Genomic DNA, 24,769 nt, shown 5'->3' with positions numbered 1-24,769 from the left:
GTTAATATTACCATTTAATCCTGCCTTATAGATCATACTAGAGAAATTTGCTTCAGAATGTTCCTTTTTTCTTAATATACTATCCAAGCAACTTCAGAAAAGTCAGTCTTGTATTTTACATAGTTCAAAAATCAGCATAAGAATCTGAGCCTTTGAAAAGGAAAACAGTTTTCTCATCACAACCAAACTAAAATATATGTAAAATTCATAATGATAATTATTTCTCTGTGTTAGAATAAAACTGTGTGTTTGTTAATTGCTTCAGAAACAAAACTCTCTTGCCTCTAATGTCCTGCATAGACGCTTCCTGGCTTTGGTCTTATCCGTAGTTATATTAGACATTACTGTCCTTCTTCTAGCTCTCTAGGAGCTATGATTTACAAGATTTTATTTTCTGAGCTTTTCATGTGTGATATTGGCAAGTTCTTCTTGTCCATACATGCAGTTTTTATATGTTTACTTGTAAATGCATTAAACTTGAAGTGTATTGGTCTGCATAACTGAAGCCACAAAATTGTATGTACTGATGACCCTGATGTAAAACATGAACAAATGCATTTTTAAAAACACAGCTCTAAGAGCACTGAGAATATGGGTTTCTTGTGTTAGATTATAGTAGTGAATACATTTCCCCACAGAAGTTCAGACTTGTACTGAATGAAACATGGGTTTTATTGTACCCTTAGGACTGCAGTTAGTTATTGTTGTATAATGTCCAAATGGTTGACCTCTTCTTTGATAAAATTCTGTTTATCCTGCCATAGGATACATTAAATTCCGTGTTCTGAAGAAGAATGCCAAACCAAAATTAAATCATAAGTCCTAATGTCACTGCAATTTAATGTAATTAATGTATGTTTTTTGAATGCCTGTTAGGAAAGTGGATTTGCAGAGCTGTTAATAGTACTTGCAACATTTACTGAAGGTAAGAGATTCCATACTGCATAATTACACAATTTTTGCCTTTAATTATGATTTTTTTGTAACTTATCTACAATTTCCTTCATAGTTAGACTTCCCAATCCCTTGGTAAAAGGTTTTAAACTTACCTACTCTTATGAGGACTTTGAGATGAAGAAGTTACTATTTAATGTAATAGCAATCTTATCTAAAGACCCATCTGCTGCACAGGTAAGTTGTAATAGAACAGAAATAATAAGTAAAAAAAAAACCAAACAAAAAAAGACAAAGACAAAGGAATCACAAAAATATTACTTATCTGTCCATCTGGCATAGCCCAGTACAGTGAAGTTATCTGTTCTCCAAATCAGGAATTCATACATAGCTTCAGACCAAGTCCTGCTGTTGGAAAGCAGCATACAATTTCTGTTTTAGAAAGTTACAAACTTGGACCGTGCTAGGAAAATTGCTGACAAGTGACTGCAGAGCATTATTGAAATATACCAGAAGAACATAATAAAATTTAACAAACCACAGTCTGTGGGAAATCTACAGAATATAAAGAGAATTTGCCTGTACTTGCAGTGTTCATGACATAGTTTCTCAATAAAAAAAAATGTTGTTAGTGTAGGACAGATAAAGTTGACTCATGCTTTAGATTTTTCTTATTTGTATGTGAAACCTGTAAACTCTCTCTCTTTTTCTGGACTCTGCAGCTCCTCAGTGAAAATCATGTGATGCCAGCTTTACTTTATTATGTAAAACCAAATCAAAGGCCTGGATTTCATGAGTGGTCTGCTGCTCAATATGAAGAATTACAGCTTCATGCAATTGCTGTTTTAGCTTCGGTGGTTCCTGTGTTAGTAGATAAATATTTGTCCTGCCAAGCGAATACTCTTCTCCTTGTGTTCCTAGAATGGTGTATAGGCCAAGGTCAGTGGGTGCTCATGGCTTTCACACACAGGTAACCTCAAAACAGTTCAGCTGAACTTACTTTCTTTGGCAGGAAAGGAAAATGTAAAACTCATGATGTCAGAATGATTGTTTTTCGATAAGTCACTTAGGAATGAAATGTTTCCAAAAAAACAAACAGCCATCCTTTTTTTTTCTGCTGATGGATAAGCTGGTGCCCCTTTCCCTGTGTACCACTATACTGATATTCCTCCATCTGTGTGGGCAGCCAAACACCTCTACTGTCTGTGTTTTATATGAGCCAGGAACTTCCCTTGTGGCCAAGTGAGACCAGTAATTCCTGCCATGCGACAGGACACGTTAACTCAGAGAGACAGGGTGCGGACTAAAGCTGGCTTCTGAGCATCAGATCAGAGTGTGGGCTAAGCAAAAAGATAACTAAGGGCACTCAGTTTTGTTGACCAGATTTCTAAGGATAGGTATTTTTCATAATAAAATTGGTATGTCTTCCTGGGAAGAGATTTTTATTTGGGTTGAATGGAGATCAAAATGTTGCTATTAAATGTCATGCTAAAGAACATATTTTGAGTTTTGAAAACTGCTCATGAACCTAGTAAGGTTAAAAAATGTATAATAATTTCAAATGTTGACCAAAATCTTACCTTTCTTATGCATGTAAAAAGTATAGTCATACACGGAAAGGCATATTACTAGATGGTTTTAAACAAGAGTAATTTCTAACTTCAAGGGGATTTGGGGGTTTTTGTTGTTGTTGTGTTTTGGGGTGTTTTTTGGTTTTATTTTTCCTGAGCACATTATCATTCTGAACATACACTGTCTGCAAAAACTACTATTCATTGATGTTGCTCCACAGATCCTTTCTTTGGTCAAGGTAACAGTTTCCATGGAACAGGTGGTTGTGGCAACAAACTTGCACAAATGCGCTATGGCCTCCGAGTGCTGAGATTTGTTGTGTCCCTTTATGATGATGCTGTGAACATTAATTTGTGTGACCAGGGAGCAATTAGCCAGCTACTGGGTAAAGCACAATTTGTATTGCTGTTGTTTAATTAGTACATTTCTGTTGACACTAAGAATGTTCATGTATTTTTGTGTGCTGTGTTTTTAGTGTGTTATTCCTTTGACTGCTGAAAAACTAAAAAACCTCTACCAGTTAATCCAAAATGTAACTGATTTTATTTTAAATTTTTTTACGTTTCAACACCCATTGAATGAATTAAGCAAAACAGACAGTTCTAAAAGTCTAGGTGTTTAATTTCAGAGCAAAAGCTGCCCCTTCTCGCTTTATGTTGCTGCATTTGGTACATCTTGTTTTCATAGTGGTAGCCCCCAGAAACTCCAGCCCACGAGTATTTTTCCACCTAAATCTATTACAGTGTTGCTTTCCACAACTCCTCTTTAGTGCAGAATAAAATTAATAACAAGGTGCCTTTGTATGAAAAACATGAAGAAAAAAAGCAGAACAAAACTGCTTAACCACTGCTCCTGCAATTTTAGAGCATTCATTTCCTGTTCAGTAACACATACCTACTGTAAAATTTTGGTTTAAGTTCCAAAACAAACTGGTTTAAGTTCTTTTCTTACAGTAACAGAAAGTTTTCAGTACTCTGAAGGAAACAAAACAGGAAAGATCCTTTGGAATTCAAAGAGTATGTTCTAATAAAAAGCCTAGAAATGAAGTATTTTATAGCCTCAGTTGAACTCCAGTGAAAACTCAGTGGAAACCTACAGCTTTTAGTGAAAGCAAAATTAACACTATACCTTACATATCAGAATCAAGTAACTTTTCTTACTCTAGGGGAGCTTTGTGTATGAATGCCCTCTTTCACATAGTGGCTCCAAGGCAGATTTTCTCAGCAATGGTGGTATTTCATGTCTTTCCCACATTTCCACTGTCAGTACAAACGTTTGTGAAGCTGCACAATAGAGTGAACCAGTAAGTTTGTTGTCTTTTTCTAAGAGTTCCTTAATTCACATCAGGTCCCTGAATTCCTTGCACTGGCACAATACAAGGGGCAGCACAGAGTCTGAACAAGGGAGAAATCAGTGCAAACTGCTGTCCTTAACTCTGTCACCAAGAGTAAAGGCCATGAAACTGCAGCATCAAAGTGCTGCACTTCTGTAAGCTGTTATAAAAACACAGGAGATAAAACTGAACTTACTTTAAAAATCCTTTCATGTAAATTTGAGTTTTTTTAAAAAGCAACAGCTGTAATAGAATTTTGAATTGTGTATAGGGGCATTCATATATATAAAATATATCCATTTACAGACATCTTAAAGTATGCAGCAAACAAATCTGAAGAGAAGGAAAGTACTCTTCTACTGGAAATCCAAGCTGATACCTTATTTATTTTGTCTGTTCTCTGTGATAATGATCTCCACAGAAAGGTATGTATCTTTCTACCTTATACTGTGCAGACATTGCCAAAACATGTTATATTTTCATTTAAGGGACACTTTTTTTCTGTTTTAATTTAAAAGCAGGTGTCAACTGTTGTTAACAAGTCATGTTTCTTGACACAGCTAAAATGCAAAAACATTCAGAAATCCACTAGCAAGTGTTGAAGATACTTGATTGTTAATTTACATTATTTTGAAACTGATATATGGAAGTGTGTTAAGAAATGAATTAGCACTTTGGAAAAACTGAAAATCTCTTTTTCTTGTGTATAAGGAGTATGTCCTGCTTTTGTGGACCAAATTTATTACAATATAAATACTTACATTTCTCAGTTTCCATTGTATTTTCTTACATGTTTACATTTAGTAAATATTGCTTAAGAAACATTGCTTTAATTAACATTTCAACAGGAACTCTTCAGCTGTGAAGGAATTGCTATACTTATCCCATTCTTTAAGATGGATCCAAAGAAGTTATATAGTGGATTAGGCCACAATTGTCTCCTCCTCAGTGCACTCGACTGCTTGTGGTTAGTGAAGTATTTTTGCATCAGTAACTCGGAAAAACTCTTGTATTTTTTAGGTCTGCAGTGCTATGATCTTTCTCTGCACATATAGGCCTTTCTTCTATTTACAATGTACAAAAATTCTTAATAAAATTTGATTAATTAAAAATGATGCAAATGAAATAGAAAATCTTACATGCAGTATGTTCCAAATATAGATTCAGTATGACAGCCTCACTCCCTGCACTGAGTGACCTCCTGACATGCAGAGCTACTCAAGACTTTCTAAGAGATGCATATGGCTAGAATCTGTAAATAACTTTAGAGAAGTAAACAGTACTCAAGAACAGACCAATATTAACAAAAAACTGTGTAAGCATAAGAATTGTTTGTAAACTGGCTATATTGGGCCAGAAAGATTGCCAATACATAGGAGGAAAATAAAAAGTTCATTTGTTCTAAGGCAGAGGTTGGTAAATACTTGAAAACCGAAATGTTTGCTGGGAGAAAATACTGATGCAGGAGATCTCTTTAGTTTCTCTGTTAATGATCATAGCTGAGGAAATAAGGAAGCAAAACCAGCATGAATGCTGGCTATATGATTATTTTAATCTGGGAGAAGCAAACCATTGCCAAAAAAATGTCTTGCTTGACTCACCCCCTTGATTTTGCTGGCAGAAATATTCACACAGCCCTACAATAAACCAGATTAGGGACATGATCTGGTTAAATTTTAAGCTCGTTTGCTGAGTTCGTTTCAGTTTAAATACATACTCCAATTCATTGTGAACCTGCCAAATTTCTTAGGCTGCTTCAAGGAAGATGTGCCATCTGCAGGAGAAGAAAGAGCAGTCAAGCAGGGTATATTTAGTTATAGGTGTAAATGAAAAGGCACGTGAAACATGATTTTTCTACTCCCTGAAGGTATGAAGCACATTGCATACCAAATGGTATGCAATTCAACAAAATAAATGAGATGGTTGTAGAATGTTCTGAAGCATAGAAGTGTTTCTACATAAGTGAAATTATTTCTGTTTAAGGTCCTGTGTCATTGGATGTTACACTGGAGAGGACTATTTTATTGAAAAACAGGGCATTTTTCTCCTTCTGGATTTGTTGGCAGTAGGTATTTTTATTATTGGTTTTGTAGAATGAAAGAGTAGGAAAACAACATGGAAAATTGCATTATTTTTGCTGCAGTATCTCCTAAGACTGTTATACTACAAAAAAAACCAAAAACAAAAAATCAGTGCATTTAATTCTCTGAGACAGACCCAGACATCTGCTCAGAATTTATTGTATAGATTTTCCCTGTATCTTTTTTCTTTTTTTTTTTTTTTTGTTAATACATATTTGACAGAGGGAGTTTTTAATTTAACAGAACTATACTATTTTTGAAAAGAAAACTCAAACTATGCTCGTAGTTTGGAAGACACCTCTCTTTAGAAAAGCACTTCAGTGCTTCATATTGAAGTTAGTAAGAACACTTGATGGCTTTAACAGTTTTTATGTTTGAAGTTACTTTGTACGTGTATCTTGTGTGTATGGCTACTTCTGGGGATCTTGGACACACAGCTGGCACAGACATTTCACCTCTTAAAAATAAAAACACACCTTCCTTCATTCATTCACTCCTCATTCTTACTGGCTGTGCTGCCAACCCCTGATGTTCTTGCAGTCCAAGGCTGCAGACCCTCAGAATAACAGAATCATAGAATGGCCTGGGTTGGAACGGACCTCAAAGATCATCCAGTTCAGCTCCCCTGCCATGAGCAGGGACACCTTCCAGTAGACCAGGTTGCTCAAAGCCCCATCCAGCCTGTCCCATCCAGCCTTTGGGGCTGGGACATCCACAGCTTCTCTGGGCAAGCTGTTCTAGTCCCTCACCATCCTCAAAGTAAGGAATTTTTTCCCAGTACCTAATCAAAACCTACCCTCTTTCAGTTTGAAGCCCTTGCCTCCTCTCAGCTGCTGCCAAAAGATCTGGCCACAAAACACAAGATGTGCTGTACTGCTCAGTCTCTGCCTTCAGAGTCTGTTTCTTACAACAGTAAACTTTGGTAGCAGTGTATTCTCCAGCACACGATCCTGGAGGCATGTACACAAAACCTACTGAGTAATTCTACACACAGGAATGTGCATCTTGTATGATCCTACACTCATACCCCTCATGTTCCTTGATTTATGGAACTTTGCATAGCAGGATTCCAGAAACTTTAAGGATTTACATGTTTATACGTGAGTTTTGTGCAAAACTAGTGATGAAAAGCTTGCAGTTACTTGATTACATATTACACAGTTTCTCAGAAGGTAGACATCCCTGTGTTTTGAACAGTTTAAAGCTTTCTTTACTTTTTCCTTGACCAAGTTAAAGGAAAAGAACCTGTGCAATATAATTCTTGGAATCCTGGTTGAATTTTGTGACAACCCTAAAACCACTTTGCATATGAGTATCTGGCGAGGGAAGAGAGATCAAACAGCTGCTAACCTTCTAATACAGTTATGGAGACAGGAGGAGTTGGATTTGGGAGTCAAACGTGATCGATATGGAATGATTGTTGGTAAGTTTGATGATACGTGTGAAACTGTGACCAGTCCAGTAAAATAGTGACATTATTTTCTTTTGTAGTCTGAATCCTGGTGACAGTAAATATCAGCATTTATAACTTTACACTGTAATCCTTACCAAACCTAAACTATCTTCTGTTTCATTTGTTTTCTATTTCGTTTTATTTATTCGTTTATTTTCTTTTCATTCTGGCCACTATATAGCATTTTCTACATCAACTGGGAATTAACCAAGTATTGAACAGAACCATGACCAGCTTTTCCAATTCTGGACAGTTAAACTACTTAATTTCTTCCACAATAGGTATTGTGTTTTGTTGTATGGTGTAAAAAGAAGTGAGTGGTATTCTCACAAATTTTTGGTCATGCTAATTAAAATTTCCTGACCAAATATTACGTTCAAATTCTTGGCCAAACAATCAAAATTATTTACATGGTGTCTACAGAATAAGATGGATTTCCTCTAAGTTTGGGAACCTACTACCTCTTCATTTTTCTACTCTGGTTTTGTGTTTTTATATTATTAGACATTAAGAAACCTATTGCTACCAGCTTCCAGAGACAGCAAAAGGTCATTCCTGTGCCTGCCAACTGTCCCACCTTTGCCATCATGGAAATTTCAGAGAGCATACGGGCAAAAATTTATTCATTATTTTGCAAGCTAGGTAAGACAAATTAGTTGCCTTGTCAGTGTCATATTTGTCATTAAACTTCTTCACCGGTGATCGATAAAGTCACTAGAAAAAAAAACAAGGTCAAAGGAAACATTGAGATGCATCATCAATACTCTCTAATTAATAGATGCTTGCTCATTATGTTTTTAAAAGTCCTTGTTTGAGATTTCAAGACTTCCCCACTACTTTGCTGCCCGTACCACTAGGAAGAGTTTTCTTAGGACTAAACCTAAAGTTTGTTTGAAATTCTCTGCAATTTATTTTCCCACACACGATATCTCTTTCACATATTTTAGCACTTCTACATTTATTTCTTTAGATTTAAAAAGGTATTACTCATTGATTGCATTTTCTAACATAATCTCTAATTGTTCTTTTTTTTTTCTGGAGTCTTTCCAATTTATTCAAATTCTTCCCAAAACTGAACACAGTACTCCAACAGAAGCCTCAGAGCCAAATAGAGTTACGTTATTCTACACATCTTGTAAATAACCATTCAGACATTAATGTAACAATAGCTGTATTCTTAGGGGCATGATATTGTTTGCTCATTCAACTTAGAATGTTGTACAGTCATCTACCATCCTGGGTTAGTACAGATGGCTATTCCTACAATTAGAATTTTTTATTTGTCCTTACTGAATTAAATTCTGTGGTTTTAGATAATTTTTCAGAGTGGCAAGATTAATTTGCATTTTAATCTTTTATTTCAAAGTGTGGCAGTTCCTCCTAATTTTTTGGTTTTTTACACACTGAATATGAATACTCATTATACCCTTGTCTTAAAACCTAGACTGAAGTCAAGATAAGTGATAAATTCTTCCACATCCATGAGATTTTTTTCTGTCTGTAGACAAAAGCTGGGTCTTAGTTTTCAGTAATTCATGTTGGATATTAATTTTTTTTGCTGTTAACATTTAGCTGCATAAACATTATTTGTCTAATTACTGGTTTCAGGGATTTTCTTGTAGGCTTACTTTTGTTTTCATGTCCATCCTCTGCAGGTTCAAAGATAATCAGTAATTGTTCTGAGATTGCTTCAGCCAGTTCTCTGCTTTACCTAGAGAATGAACTGGTTCGAAAACACCCTTAGTTTCTCTAATAATTTATAGCTATTTGCTCCTCTGTTGTAACCCAGGTTCTTACTAATTTTAGTAGTGTTAATTATATTAAATGTTGGATCACAGCTGGATTCTTTACTAAAATAAAAAGGCATAAGATTTTCTTCCAGCTTTCTCCTATATTCACAGATATCTTCCACGTTAGTTATATACATTGTCCTGTGAAGTACTAAGATGATATGAAAGATAATAACATATGGAAATATTTTATAGTCTTCTCTGCAACTTCCTCTTACTATTAAGCTCAATAACAGCCTGTAACACGATCTAGAAAAGCAGTGGTGGTAAATGGTCTTTATTTACAGTATTTCTTAGCTTCAAAACATGATGTAATTATACTCTAGACAGATGCTACTTTCCCAGTTACCACACAGATGATATGATGAAGTCTTGAAAGAGATTTGATAGACTGTGCTTAGATTTTTTTAAAATTAAGTACCATTATCATTCAGTGTGAAAAAAAATGTAACATAGTCTCAGCAACCATACTTCCTTGTCTTATTCTTTTACACATACTAGAAACATTTTTAAAAGATGGAGTCATGATGCTCAAGGCATTATGCTGAAGACAAAATCTACAAGGTGGAGGACAACCTCATTACACAGCTTTGGAACAAAGCACCAGTATAATTTTCCTGTTGGCTACTTCACAGTTAAAGCAAACTCTTTATGTGCTGAACTGCTGCCCTAGAACCGGTGATCTGTAGAGTCAACTGTTTTAACAGAAATCAAACCCTTACCACGAAAGTGTAGCAACCTGGCCTGCCAAGTGATTGGAAGGCTGATGAAGCCATTCATAAGTAAAAATTTTACTATAGAGAGAAAGTATTGTGGAGAAACGGAGTTTTTACCGGCAAAAAGCCTGCTCAGGATCAAGAGTGACTGACTGGTGTATGTGTGATGAAGATTTTCATGTGTTTATATAACCAGATGTCTTCTTTTAGAATATTATATTTTAAGATAAATTCATCATACTGATGTGATTAATATTCTTTTAGGTTTTGAAAATTTACCTGGCTTATCTACTAAGGATTTTGTTACGCTTGCTATAATACAACGTTATATTGACTTTAAAGTGAGTATAGTTCAAGCAAATATTACTACTGTACCTGCATTCCCAAAAATAGCAAGTATATCTCAGGACACAACAAACAAATAATCCTTCAAAATCTGTCCCCTCTGTCAAAAGTCACCTATAATTTCACATAGTGAAAGCCAGTATTCACCAGCAAAAGAAATAATCCCACCTCCAACATTGCCTCAATCCCCAGGTTCTTGCTTCATACTGCTACAAATGTTTGTGACCATGCAGAAAATAAGACTAGAAACTAATGCTAGATAAAAATAACTCAGGAAAAAATAGTTCTAACTGTTTGCCAGATCAAGACAGGAATGTGCCAGGAGTAAGAAATTGGGGAAGGACTGGAGAGTAGGACTGTGTCCTTGCCCAGTAAGGTCAGTTTAGGGGGACACTATTAAAAAGGACATGAAAAACACATTCTTATTAAGGTTCTTCTGTGCTTTCCTATCTTTATCCCCACATGCAGTGTCCAACCATCCATCCATCCGTCCGTTCGTTCATTCTGTGTAAAGTTAAAAATGGTGTGCCTATAGGAAACTAGAGCAGGGTAACAAGCTTTGTGAGAGCTGTCCTGCTCAAAAGATGCCTTAGTTTATGATAATTTTATCCTTAGGAACAAACTCAGAGAGAGCTTGCAGTGTTCAGGAAATCGCAAGACTCAGTGTTTGGTTTATAATTCCAGCTTCTGTTGATGGCTCATGTTGCAGTTTGCTCTAATAATGTCTGCAATTTGAGATTTTAAGTAGTAGGCAGTAGGACTCAACACTTTGCTTTTGTAATTTGGTATCTTGGAGCTATCTCTATTTCTTCTGACTTGCTGTAGTTATCAGCATTCTTGTTACTCTTTGGAATCAAGTTTGGGCTCGAGAAGGCTTAGGGAGGCTTATCAAGAATGAATTTGGCACAGTATTAGTGCAGTCTAACCTTGCATAAAAATTCTGGGAATTCAAACAGAGAGAGATGGTTTATATTATTTTGGATAATTGGAACTGAAAAATGAGATAAATATCAAGTACTGTGGTGTATGTTTCACACACAGGTTGGAGAGGTTTGGAGTGAAATATGTGCAGAAATAAAAGAAGAATTCAGGCCTGTTACGTCAGATGAGAGAACCTTGAAAGCTATTTCAAAGGTGTCAGAAGGTATTGGAAGAACAGTTGTTGCTCTGCAGGTTGAAGTGCTTAAGATTCAACAGGAACAGAAAATCCAAGAGGAGGAAAAAACATATAAAGAAGTAAGACAAGGAGTATTTAAATAAGGAGAGCCCACCTAAGCTTTTTTGTCCATTTATGTGCAGATTTTCTTATTATATAATGTTGAGAATCCTGTATGTGTACACTGCTTGAAAATGTTTTAATCTATCTCAGCAGCAAAATTTTAACATTAAATTAGAATAACCTCAGTCCTCCCAGCTTGTATAATTTCCACAGTATTTAGAGAGCAACATGAAAAAATGAAGCAGTGTCATTGGCGATGAGTCAGCAATGGGCTAACAAGAAATGATCATTATGTTACTAGAGTTGCACCTGTGTTCGTCTGTAGCAGATAACAATACAAAGTACCTATTACAAGTACACCCACTTCTTAAATGAAATATAAGTCTCTATTATAATAAGCTCCCTTGCTGAATATTCACAAAGCTTTATTACTTCAGAAAGTAGGGCTTTGCACTTCCCAGCATGCTGAGAATGAGAAGGTATAGACATTTTCCAGCTTTGGTTATAAGGCAAACATTTGGTGGTTTTGCTCATCTGTTGTCTCACCCTCTCCTGCTTTCTGAAAAATAAGATCAATTGGTCCAGTTGTCTGAAATCTCATGCTAGTGTTTTGGGGATTGTCCTGCATTATGATGACTGCACTTTTGTCACCTGAACTGATTCTATCTCTTTTATTCAACATTTGAGAGTAAAAATATACAGAAAGTATTCCTGAAAGAGCTGGGCCTTGTACAACATATGTTTTGGAAGAGAGGGAAATTAGTTTGCACAAAGTAAGCCTCCCTTTGTTTTTTAAGGGCAGTGCATAAGTGAATGTTTTAAAGGGCAAGTACTTTATTAGAACATTATTATCCAGTCTCAGGTGAGAGGGATGAGCTAAGGTAGTCAAAGAGGTGTGTGTAGGTGAACATTCTTTTCAAACAGCACAAGCAATGAAATCAGAAGAGATCAGGAGAACAGGATTTTGTTGCATCCTGTAAGTCTCATTTATGTTACAGATCCAAGCTACCCATCCACAGAGAGAATTGATAAATAAATCTTGGGAAAATGTCATGACTCAGACATCAAACTATGAGGCATTGAAGGTAAGAAACCTGATGGAGCAAAAAATTTACATTCATGATGTATTTATAATAATTTTGAAGTTCCAAACACATTTCTTAATGAATTATGTGGATATTCAAGTAGAAGTGATCATAAATTTTTTATTCACACAGACATAGAAGAAGTAACCATAAGATGTATTGGAAAAGTTATACAATCTTTGATTCTTCTGACTACAATCACAAATTGGAGATCAACATTGTCACTTGCAGTTGAGGGGTGGATTTATATATACGTATTTCTTATGAAACTGTTGAAACTACAAGTCTGTTCATTTTTACTTTTATTTTTTCTAATTCTTCACTCTCTTTTTTTAGTACAGCAAAATCTTTCAAGATGGGAAATATTTTAGGAAGAAAGCAGTTTCTTCTAGCAATATTTGCACTTTCCCAGAAGAACATAAGAATATTAGAGTCCTGGTTTGGCAACCAGATTAAGTTGGAAAATGAATGAAATCAGACTTAGAAAAACTTTGGTAGCTAAATTTAATTTTTCTTCATTTCCCAAAGGAGTTGCAAAGGAGAACAATTTTCTTTCTATGCAAGCACCTCCCTGGCCTATGGAAAGATGTATGCTAGAATTAGAAATGAAAAAGGGCCAGAAAAAGGATCTGAAGAACTAGAGACTCACTAGTTTTAACTGAGTCCCTGGAAAGCAGTTTTAGGCACATGAAGGAGAAGGAGATTGGTATGGACTATCATGGATTTACCAATGACAAATCACACCTTGCCAACATAGTTGCCTTCTGTGATAAAATTATTTGTCCTGGAGAAAAAGGAAGGTGGATGCCTATTGCCTTGGCTTTGGCAAGGTTTTCAGCACGGTCCTGTGTAGCATTCTTGTAGTTAAAATGGGGATAGATTACATACAGGTGGACTACAAGCTGTGGGAAAAACTGGCTGGACTAATGGGCTCTAAAGGACAGTGGTCAGTGACTAAAATCTAACTAGTGGTCAGTTTTGAATGATATTCCTCAGAGTTAGTTACAGGGTTGATAATATAGTGTTGATTTAACATTTTCATTCGTGATTTGGATATTGAATCAGTATCCATCCTCATCAGGTTCAAGGTGTGAATGCCCCATCCCTGGAAGTGTTAAAGGCCAGGCTGGATGGGGCTCTGAGCAACCTGTTCTGGTGTCCCTGCCTATGGCATGGGAGTTGCAACTAGATAAACTTTAATGTCCCTTCCAACCCAAATCATTCCGTGATTCTGTAATTCTATGACGCTGAGCTGGAGGAAGCAATCCACATGCTGGGATGTAGGGTTGCTGTTCAGAAACTGGACAGATGGGCTGACCAAAAGCTCATAAAGCTCAGGGAAAAAAACGGTGAAGTCATTCATCCGGGTTGTATTGAGATTGAGTTGTGATGCCGCAGTACAGCTGGGGCTGCCTGGAGAGGTGGCTGTGTGCTCTGCGTGGGGTGAAAGCTGATCGTGAGGCAGCACTGTACTCTTGTGGCCATGGAGGCTCACAGCACCCAGGGCTGCATTGCACAGAGTACAGCCTGCAGGTCACAGCCAGCAGGGATTCCCTTCCCACTCTTGCAGTGCCATGTCCGTTTATTCTGTTTTAGGGTTATCAGTACAAGAAAGAGTCAAAAACCAGGGGAAGGGTACTTACAATTAAAGGCAAATAGAATTATAACCTCATTTATTTTGTCATTTTGTTTGTATGTTTTCAAACTAGTGCAAATGACACAATTAATGCACATTAAAACAATCTTGCCTTTTTTCTTACTATCTTTAGAAAGCAAAAAGGCTTCAGAAAATATCAATAGAGGCTTCCGGATCTAATGCAAATGTTCAAAATGGACCAGTCCATTCTACTGATATTAAAAAACTCCGTACAACAGTAAGTAATCCTTAATGACACTGTTTTATTTTCATTAATAGGTAAGTAGTATGGGGTTTATTCTGGCTCTATACGTGCTGCTGCTTATGCTTTCTTTAATGTTATATTGACAAGTCCAAGTACATAAGAAAGAATCTGTATCTTCTGCAAATCGCCACTTCCCATTCTGACATATCCTTAGACAAGCAGTTGGCCAGAATGAGATTCAGATCTGCAAATTACTCTGAAAAAGTGTGGGCAAGATGATTCCTATGCTGTGTGACATGTAGCTCTTGTGAGAGAGCTGTTCATGAAACCTTGCTGAGGTCAAGACCTCCTCCTTTCATTGTTGGGTACATCTGTGCAATCTTTGATACATCTGTAGAGGTGTCCTTTATCAGTAACATGTCCCTGACTGTCTGCAGATAAGCCACTTGTTGTATCTGTAGAAAACATTTTTTCTCATTTCTATCAGTTAATTGATGTGTGAGAAAATAAAAAGCCTTTGTTAAGATCTAATTCACACCTAACAGCATATTTAGATGTTGAGTTATGACAAGACACAGGGGAATCCTCAGTCTAGCCAGTAACTGGTTTTGTGCTAACTGGGTTATTTCTGTGTAAGCGTCACAGCTGAGGAGGATTTTAGGGGGATAGTTTCTTGTTGCTTGTTGTAAGTTACTCCTACATGTGAGGAAAAATGAAAAAGGATGAACATGAGGTGCTGTTTTCAAACTTGTATGAGGGCAAGAGATTCTATTATCATGGGCTCCCTGGCATGAATGAATAATGATAACTAAGGTGGCTGTAACTTGAAAAAGAGAAGATGAAGTTCATGTTTGATGTGATGGAGAAGCAAGGAGCTTGATAGGAAGCAAGGGGATTGTCTCAGAGTGCTGGACTAGAATTTTTCTCTCATTTTCTTAAACTTCAGAAAGATGTGGAGGAAAACATCTGTGAATGCAAGATGAAGTGGGTTGGAAAAATTATTTAGGTACTTGCATAAACAACAGTGAGACTGCTAAACAGCAATATTTTGCAGAAAGTACCTGAAAAATTTTGATATAAACATGAGTAATCTGGAAATTGTTAGTGAAGAGAAACATACTGTTAGATTTTATTTTAAAGGCTTGAATCTCAAGCCAAGAATGTTCATATCTTGGAGGGAGAGGATTTAACAAGAAAGTAGCTTCTTGGTTCTATAATCAATATTTCAATAACTGTAGATAAAAACAAGGAAAAGGTTAGTCCATTTTGCAGAAAAGGTGTATTGAGAAAACAAGTGTTTTAGCAACATCATATAAAATTCCTTGGGTACACTGCTTAGGAGAATTACAAATGACAGATACGGCTGGAAATTTTTTTAATGCAACCATCTTCCTCCTCTCTGCCAAACACCCTGTACTAGTTTGAAAACAAATCAGTGGGAGGCACCAAGTCAGAATAACAATTTATTAGGGAAATTAAAGAAAAGGAAAAAATAAAACACTGGTTCAAACTGACAGAGTCAAGATACAACCTGACACCCTGTTAGTTAGGGTGGTGGTAGCAGTCAGGTAGAATGGTGGCTGCAGTCCTCCTGAAGAGGTGATCCTGTAGTAAAAGAGTCTGCTCTTCCTCAGGTCCAGTGGTGGCTGTGTAGCTCCTGTACTCTGGAAATCCAGTGGAAAGGGTTGTCTCTGGTCTTCAGAGTCCCAGATTATATCCACTATGGGATGCTTGGTTCCTCCCTCTGGGTGGAGCATCTCACAATGGGGTAATGAGTCATGAGGCAAAGTGTTGATTAGGCTCATTAGCAGAAAATAGTCCGGAGGGAATTATCTCTGAGTCATGCGGCAGGACAATGATGGGCAATTAACAGAAAGATAGTCTGGGGGGAGGAGGCAAGGAAACACTGCCCCACCTGATTGCAACAGCTCATGAGGATGGTAATAGAATACACTGCAACCCAGGACACACCCTTAGCAGGGAGAGATGAAAATTAAGCTAAAATGGTTGTTGCTTAGTCAAGGTCAAGTAGTCAAACATGTGAACCACATGCACTCAAGGAGTTGCATTTTTTTTCAGTAGGTCATGATTAGAAGACAGAGCTGTCACTCAGGGATATTTATGCCAAGACTCCAACCTATTCAGTATAAAGAGTAGTAATGAATCTGGAAAGGGTATGTGTCTTTCAGTCTTGGAGATTTTTTGGAGCAGTAGTTCTATGCAATTGCATTCTGAGAGAAAGAAGGCCTGTTCCTTTTTTTTATTTGAAGTAGTAAGTAATAATGTATAGGGAGGTTGCAAACTGTGGCTGATATTCTATTCAAATCCAAATAACATTGTACAGCAAACTTCTATTGGAATAAAGGCTTGATTTTCTTTTTTTCCATTCATAAGATCAGACATGAAGGCAGAAAAGCAGAGCACATAAAAGTACCAGCTGAAAAAACACTCTCTCCTTTCTTTTATATTGATGGGAACAAATTGTGAATTTAGTATAAGGGATAGTTTTAGTAACCCTCAGAAACCTCAGCAGATGTCTCCACCAACTGAATAATATTTTCAAAAGGCAGTTCATTATTCACATCTCATCTCATTTGCAAGACTAGCATGAAAGTCAAGCAATGTATTTATTTTGTATTTCAGGTCGGACCTGGTCGCTTAGTAACTGTGGAAAGTACACCTTGTCAGTACAGTGGAGGGCCACTGGCTGTTGCAGACCATGCTCCTAGAAAGGCTGCTGTTTTTAAAGGAGCCTTAAAAAAGATCAAAAGAGATAAAACATTGGACTCAGTCAAGAAAAAATCAGTACCTGTAGAATAAATGCTGTTCCAAAAAGTGCTGTATTAATATGTAGTTACGTATATGTAGATACAAGATAAATGTTCTTAATGAGTTGATAAATTGCTTAGAATATCATAAGAGTAAAATTATATTTTTCCTTAATTAATATAATGTGGGGATGTTTTATTAATAAAGTCCCCTGTAGAGTATGGTACAAAGATACGTTAGTCTAGTAACTTTGTGTGCTAATATCCACTGTCAGCAGTCCACTATTTGCATTTCCATCTCTTGCTGACGCATTCCATACATTGCAGTTTAAGCATCTCATTGAGCAGGGTGATAAATTTTCACATAAACACTTTCAATTCTTTGTTTTCCTGGATACCATACCCACATGGTTTTTGTCCAAATCCATTTTGTTTCTTGAATTGCCACTTTTAGCATCAGGACTTCTGACATCTCAGTTTTCATCTAAACACTCACTAAGAAGCTTGTTTGTGCCAACAGTTTCTCCCTGCCTGTTGGAGAGACATGCTGGAATGTCCTGCTCCATTTGGGTTGCTCACAGCTCTTTAACTGGTCTTACTAATCTAATTAATTGTTGGGCTTTTATTCCTATTGTCTCCAAAAAGAATTCATCTTCTTCCACCCTGGCACCTCTAGAATACCTATACAAACTGGTGAGCAGCAGACCTTTTTGCAGATGACTCCATTTCTGAGCAGTTTTCTTTTTTAATTTGGGCCATGCCAGAAATTGCTGTTACAATAGAGCAAGATTCCCTGAGGATCTTCATTTTAAAACCAGTTGCTATCCAGTGTTATGGCATAAATTTCTGTGACATCACACGCTTTTATGCTGTGACATACAAACTGGCACTTAGTCTGTCATTTTGGCCTGTAAGCAACATCTTCAGAGGAGCACAAACTTTTGCTATTTTAACTGCCAGCTGGAAAAAAAGAAAATAAATTTAAGCTAGCATATTCCAACTCCTTTTTTTTTGCTTCATGGAAGAGGTAATAGGTGTGTGTATAAGCATGTCATAAAAATTTGTTTGTCTCTATAACAAGATATAGCAGTGGTGGCACTAAAAATAAAGGCAAATGGCTTTGTTTTAAAATTGACTACTTAAATTCTATAAAAAGAAAAACTCTAAGAAAATAATGAAATAAATAAAACATGTATGAAAAATGGTATTTGAAGTTTAGAAAAATCTCAGCATGTGTTTTCCAAAGATCAGAAGGATTTTCTTACGGGCAGGTCTGTTAAACCCTTGTTGAGTAAGAAAGTTGTCTAGTACTTAAAGCTAAAGAAATTAAATTGAGCTATGCTAATTTAATTTTTTATGCTGACCATTTGCTGACTGATAATTTTTAACTATAATCTAGTTTCATTATACATTTTCCCAAAATTATCTGTATAAAGTTTGTTCTATTAAACTAGCCTGTATGTATTTCTTGCCTGCCTGCAAGAAAGGTTAGCTAAGGTATATAAAGATTCTCTAACTGAACTCCTCTGTGTCAAGTAAAGTCTTGCTCAGTTTTTTGTGGTTATATTTTTCTGACAGCTCTGCAGCAGACTTGCTGCTTTATTGCTGGTTTAGAGAATGTATGGTGTGTTGTCTTTTCACAATTAAAACCAAACAAAACAAATTTTACTAGGAGGCCAAAGCCTGTGACATTTTGAGGGTTTTTTACATGCTTGCACTTACGTGAATGTGTGGGTGACTCATTACTACTGGCAGCAAGGCAAAGACCCATTAAAAAAAATGTAGAGGATTATATGTCCTTCCAATTTCTGAGCAAAGGTTACAGCAATACACTGTAGCCAAGGTATAGATAAAGAACTTCTAACTGGAAATCAGTTTTGCTTATGCAAAAACTTTAAATCAGGCACAAAGTGAGCCCCATGGCATTTCTTCCCAAATTGTATTGCTTCTGCTACAGACACCGTGACTGCAAATGAGCAGCTGCAAATGCAAATGCTCTTGTTAATTGAGTATTAATATTAATTAATAATGACTGGAGAATGAAGGAGACAGAATTTTCCCAAATACATACATTTATTCTTCATAAATCAGCACTAACACAAGGCTCACAGCAGCACAAACAACATTTGATTTTGCCAGACAGCCACGGAACATAGTTTGGCTGTTGCAGGCGGGAACATACAACACCCAAGAAACTGGGCTTGCTGTCCCTGCTGTAAGCCAGGGATGGAAACAGGGAGTGCTGGTGGAAGAAAGGATCATCCCATTCACTGTTAATCCCTGCTGTTGACATCCCAGGAGTAGTCAGCTGTGCCTTTCCACAGCTTTCATAGATGTACACTATAGTGTGTCTGCCTGGAATTAGTTTTGCTGCTGCTGTGTTCATTGGGTTCACAATTAGCTGCCCCTTTGCCAGACACCGCAGGGTGACTGTAGCAATTGATGGTTCAAACATTCTGCAGCCAATTATGGTAGTGCTAGGCACTTTTGTGTCTTACAGAAAACTAATTAAAACAAAGGCTTACTGCCTGAAGAAGGATGAAGCTTTTAAAAATGCATAGGATACGTTGCTCTGGCATTCAATTAAAAGCTCACTAATAGCAGAAACAATCCCTTTAAAATGTTATTATTCTTTGACACTTCTGTAGGTAATCAGTGTAGGTGAACAAGGGGCATTTGTTTATGTAATTTATGCCAGTTACATTTGTTACAAATGCAATCCAGTACACAGCTTTATAAACTGGATATTGCTGGGGCAGGTTAGGTGATGGCTCTCAAACTGCTGCTCATCATAATGTATCAATTCCTGAAGTTGTTGTGCTTGGGTGTGTAATAACTCCATTTGCTCAAAAATACTATTTCTATCAGGAACTTAAAGTGATGTTCATGAGTGAGTCAGAAAAACTTCTGTACCCTCTCCAGAATACTGTAGGAGACATATAGGAGATGCAGTTGAATATTGTGTTTACCTAAATGAACGTTTACAAATTTGTGAGACTTGTTGGATATTTTACAAACGATGTATGAGCTAGGCATTATGTGGGATGGAGTTCTTGTTACTTATGAAGGTTTCTATGCTGTTACAGCATAAGTACTATTTCCTAAAATAATTAAAACCACCTGGAATCTCATAAAAGGCTAAAACACAACAGGGACTGAACAAGCTGCATTGCCCAAGGAGTAAAGCAGAGAATAGTCAGTATTTCTCAGGCTTTTTATACTCAGAAGAATTGCTTTAAGTAGGCAGTTAATCTCCCTGAATTATTTTATCCATTCTCAATGGTTTATACTGAGAGCAGTAGCCGAGTCAGTCTGTCCCTCTTTTGAACCACTTGGTGCCTGGGTCCCATCTCAGCTGCAATGCTGCCTGCAATGACAGGGATGGACTGCATCTCCTTATCTGGAGTCTTGATTAAAGCGCTGTTCTTAATGTCACATAACATGTCAAATAACATGTTAATGGACAAGAAAACTACTGCTATTCAGACCTTGCTGCTTAGAAAAATACTTTAATTAATCCATAGACTAAGCAATGATAAAATACAAAGTTTAGACTGCACAGGACATTACAATGAGCATAATCCTTCCCTTTAGCTTAATGCCCCACCTCTTTTTTTTTTTTGCAATTCTTAAAATAAAGAGCATGTGCAAGACAATGTATAAAATGCATTTGTTTACATTTTCTCTGTTACATAATGTATAAAAATATATTGGGGTTTCCATCAAAATTAACTTTCAAAAAGAGAATTATTGGAAAAAACAAGATTCTACAAAAATATGACACATCCAGACTTTAAAGTTTATATGGGAGAACAAAGGTGTCAACTCAAAATACAAAAGCATTCACACGTGCAGTGAGGAAAAGGCAAGCTTGGTAGACTGCAAGACAGGAAAGCAAAAGTGGTAGTGTGGGGATTTGTGTACTTATCAGTTTAGGAGTGATTAATTACTTTATACAAAAAGAAGATAAAAAAAAGATTGAACCATGCCACAGGATTTGTCCAAGCATCTACAATATATGTTGTGATTTTGTGCTCCTTCATTTTGATGTTGCCTTAAGTATCTTCATTTCCTCCCCTTTTGGCCTAAAATGGATTGGTGAAAGCAGACCCTGCAAGATTATGAAAGACAGGTAGTTATTGTCCAAGCAATATGTTAGAAATGCTATGATTAAATAATCTTCATGTTCAATTCTGAAAACCTGAGTCATCTGACAGGGTACATCAGAAAAAAGTCTGCTGCTGAGGAGGAAGGGGGACAACAGATCTAGGACTGATTAGTAAGATGTAAAGTAACCTACATGATCTCAGTTCATACTCACCCCAATCATGATGACCAGAATCTGTCACTGTTTAGTGATTCACAGTGACCATGACATCACATTATATGTCAGTAGTTTTAGTAGGAAGAATAGGGCTCAAACTGTCAGGGATTTGAGCTTCCCTTCTACAGAGCAATGACTACCCAAAGCTGAGGCTGAACTCCTAATACCAGGAAACTTTTTAGTATTGTAATTACTTTATTAATGTACTGTCATTTATACGCACACAGCAATAAACAGAGAATGCAGCATCCATTTCCACACACTCCCACGTGCATACCCAGCCTTTTTTACACTTCATTAAATATTGAAATGTAGTACCCTAACAACTTGTGACTCGTGTATTGTGAAAGTAGCTACCATTGAAAGATGCAAATAGGTTTGACAAGTAGAGACAGAAAATTGTAAATTAGTATATTGAGCTGTCTAAGCAATCAAGGATGAGGATGGAGCATTGTTTCAGTTTAATGTTAGTACCATATCATGTAGTTACCTTCTAAAGTTCTGTGTGAGTATGTGGAAGAGTATTTGGGAGATGTTAATTGTCTTCTGCCCATTCCATGGGATCTTGAGAGCACACAGTCTACATACATATCCCAGAAGTTCTGGGCTAAGTCATTGAAGAGTTCATTGTGCTTGGGCTTAGGGGATTCCTTTAGGAACATCATGAAGTCCCAGAGAGCAATAACTGTATCTGCTACCTTGAGTTTCTTCATTTCCACCAGCCCTTGGGACGATACCTGCCAGCACTGATGGTCAATCTCACGCAGGCTTGGAGGAGTTTCTTTTTGATACTCTAGATTGGCATAAACCAAATTCACTATCAATATACAGCCCAGCTGAAGAGACCACCATCGTTTCCATACAAATTCCATCCTTCAAGAAGATACCTGAAAAGAAGTGTATAAAATCCCAGTGATTCTGATGTTATGTAGTTCATTGCCACATAACTCTTGTGGGTACCCCAAGAGATGATTTATACAGGTATTCAGAAAAATAAATGCAATAAATACCAGTGAACCCTAATGCTGGAAGTTAGGTTTGCACCTAGAAATTGTTAATGACATTTAGAACATGAAAACCTGAAGCAAAGAGTTTGAAGTGACCATAGCCTATGTTAGAACTGCTCCTTTAGACCAAGACTTCTTCCCTTAAACTCCTGTGCTTGGATTGTCAGCAAAATCAGGTTAATAGCAGATGCTTAAAGAGTCCTAGTCGAATGCTATTTTAAATTACTGCAAACAAGTAACAGTTATAAACAGGCAGTCTTTCATGGAAAGTCCAACTCAGAAAGATGGTAATAATGGTAAACCAGACCATAAACTGTATTAGGCGAGTGTAGGCATGTTATGAACTCATTCAGTAGCTGTTGCAAGACTGGAAGAGGGCAAATTCTTTTCTGGCTTATATTAGAAAATTAGGTAAGATTTTGGCATTATTATATCTAGTATATATGCAAAACACACAAACTATCTGGAGAATTAGAGATGCAAAGAGCAATAACACAGGAGGCATAAGGAGAACTTCAAATGCTACAGAATATGTATTCTTTACTACACACAGATTCCCCCTGGGAAAAATGCAGTCTCCTTATCATGTGTATTCCATATCCTTGAATCAAGTTTAGACAGAACAGCACTAAAACACCTGATAATTTTTTTTATCAGTCCTTCCTATCAAGATAAAGTGCAGTGGAACAGGAGAATAAACATAAAGAGGAAACCAATCAAACAAAAAAGACAAACATAGGAAGAAGTCTGAAGAAGACAGTCAAAACTCTCAGACAGTGCCCCTTATTTTGGTATCCTAAATCAATTCCATTTTAAATAGTTGGTGCCATGCTTATTCCCTCCAATTTCCAATTCAGAGTGTAAAATACAATTGCAAAAATTATGTGAGGTTTTGTACAGAAAAAAAGGCAAGATTTTGGGCAGCTGTGCAAATTTTACTGGAAATTTGGCCAGAATTGCAAGTGTGCTCTTCAACTGAAAATATCTCTGGGCACTGTCGATATGAAAAGTTAGTCTGTGGTGTCTTCAGAGTGCCAACACACTGATGTTCTTTCTGCAACTCCTAGGATGCAATTAAAGAGAGAATAACCCATAGACGATAATAACATTTATGTGGAATGTCTGTAAGAATACAGAATTGGGGTGACACCATGGAGTTCACAGTGACACCAAATTGGGTCAGGAAGCAAGACAGCTTGAAATAGGCCTTCTTGCTGCAGCCTCAGGGTTCTGGGATGATTTTTAGTTTGAGTGTGTAATCACACTGCTGCAGCCACCTGAGGTCCTTAGTCATGTATTCCTTTACTTCAGCTTCAGAACCCAAGGAACTGAGCCAGACAGATACCCTCCAACCTAGCTCCTTCCTAAAACCTGGGCCAGGTAGATTTCAGCAGGCAGCAGAATTACCTGCCTCAGCACCCTGAGAGCTGATCAACATACATTAGTTCCACTTCTTTGTGTTCTTAGAAAACTGGTTCCAGCAAACAAATAGGGATGGAAATGCTTCTCTTCTCACTTCTACTTCACTATGCACCAGCATTCAGAGGAAGGACACACTGGCAATTTACTACAAAGTAGGAAAACAGCAGCCAGGAAACCACCAACATTTTGAGTTGTTTTGGTTTCATGTTTTAATCCAGCTAAAAACTGAAATGCTAAAGGTCCATTTGAACACCACAAACAGGAGCAGAGACCACAACAAACCTCAGAGACTTTGAGCAAGTAACTCTAACTATTCAGTACAAGAGAGGTGAATTTCACAAAGGCAGTAACTAAAGAGCCACAGCAGAAGCTGTACTTACAGTATTTAAGCGAGGAGATGGAAAACAGTAGCCTTGAAAAACAGAAGTCAGCCACTTGGGGAAAAAGAAAGACATTCATGAGAGGGCTGCAAGTGCCTGGAAACTGCTGGGTGCTCCGAGGATGCTGAGGTTACAGTGCACAGGGACAACTCTGCCACTGGCAAAGCAGCAGCAGCAGCAGCAGCAGCTGAACTCAGGTGGGTGGAAGGGTGAAGGGAGCTGTGGCTGTGGTAGCCCCACCTCTTTCTGCAGCAGCACCCAGTGTCAGCCCAGGCTGGGCTGGGGCCTCACCTGGAGACTGCCTTCCGGGCATGGGAGGTGTCTTGGCTCGGGGGACAGAGGGCTGTCAGAAAGATGAAACACAATGGATAGCAAATCATTCTCCTAATCAGGAACATGAACACTCCCATTTCATAAACTCCCATTTCATAAACCTAGGGTTCCATTCATGTTCCTGTTTGCCTACCAGAACACACAGGGACAATGTTCAAAGTAATGAAAAAGAACAAATATGTGGTAAAATTGGGTCTGTTAGGGTT

General features: G+C 37.2%; 2 protein-coding genes across 17 annotated transcripts in view; one reads left to right on the top strand and one right to left on the bottom strand.

Annotated features, from left to right (window-relative positions):
* LOC104689186 (metalloreductase STEAP2) overlaps positions 1-24,769 on the top strand; it is an 81,587-nt gene that overhangs the window by 36,780 nt on the left and 20,038 nt on the right. For 7 of the 16 annotated variants that reach the window (XM_039549225.1, XM_039549224.1, XM_039549223.1 and 4 more), the window contains 13 exons: positions 877-925; positions 1,010-1,131; positions 1,617-1,833; positions 2,687-2,851; positions 4,106-4,224; positions 4,648-4,766; positions 5,783-5,864; positions 7,111-7,303; positions 7,838-7,975; positions 10,104-10,180; positions 11,226-11,420; positions 12,402-12,488; positions 14,258-14,362. In XM_039549225.1, coding sequence (XP_039405159.1) covers positions 877-925; positions 1,010-1,131; positions 1,617-1,833; positions 2,687-2,851; positions 4,106-4,224; positions 4,648-4,766; positions 5,783-5,864; positions 7,111-7,303; positions 7,838-7,975; positions 10,104-10,180; positions 11,226-11,420; positions 12,402-12,488; positions 14,258-14,362 — 1,668 coding nt within the window. Of the gene's footprint in view, positions 1-876; positions 926-1,009; positions 1,132-1,616; positions 1,834-2,686; positions 2,852-4,105; positions 4,225-4,647; positions 4,767-5,782; positions 5,865-7,110; positions 7,304-7,837; positions 7,976-10,103; positions 10,181-11,225; positions 11,421-12,401; positions 12,489-14,257; positions 14,363-16,972; positions 18,766-24,769 lie in introns of those variants that run through there. The other 9 variants (XM_039549229.1, XM_039549243.1, XM_019285486.3 and 6 more) reach the window with 8 other exon arrangements.
* Positions 20,876-24,556, bottom strand: FAM237B (family with sequence similarity 237 member B). Its single transcript, XM_039549244.1, has 3 exons — positions 24,231-24,556; positions 21,912-22,308; positions 20,876-21,208 (listed from the first exon to the last, which is right to left on the bottom strand). The coding sequence occupies exons 2-3, from the start codon at positions 22,291-22,293 to the stop codon at positions 21,183-21,185; spliced, it is 408 nt and encodes a 135-aa protein (XP_039405178.1). The 5' UTR covers positions 22,294-22,308; positions 24,231-24,556; the 3' UTR covers positions 20,876-21,182.

This window comes from Corvus cornix, chromosome 2 (genome assembly GCF_000738735.6).
Source record: "Corvus cornix cornix isolate S_Up_H32 chromosome 2, ASM73873v5, whole genome shotgun sequence".
Classification (NCBI taxonomy): domain Eukaryota; kingdom Metazoa; phylum Chordata; class Aves; order Passeriformes; family Corvidae; genus Corvus; species Corvus cornix.
This window is presented reverse-complemented; position numbering and strand designations above follow the sequence as displayed.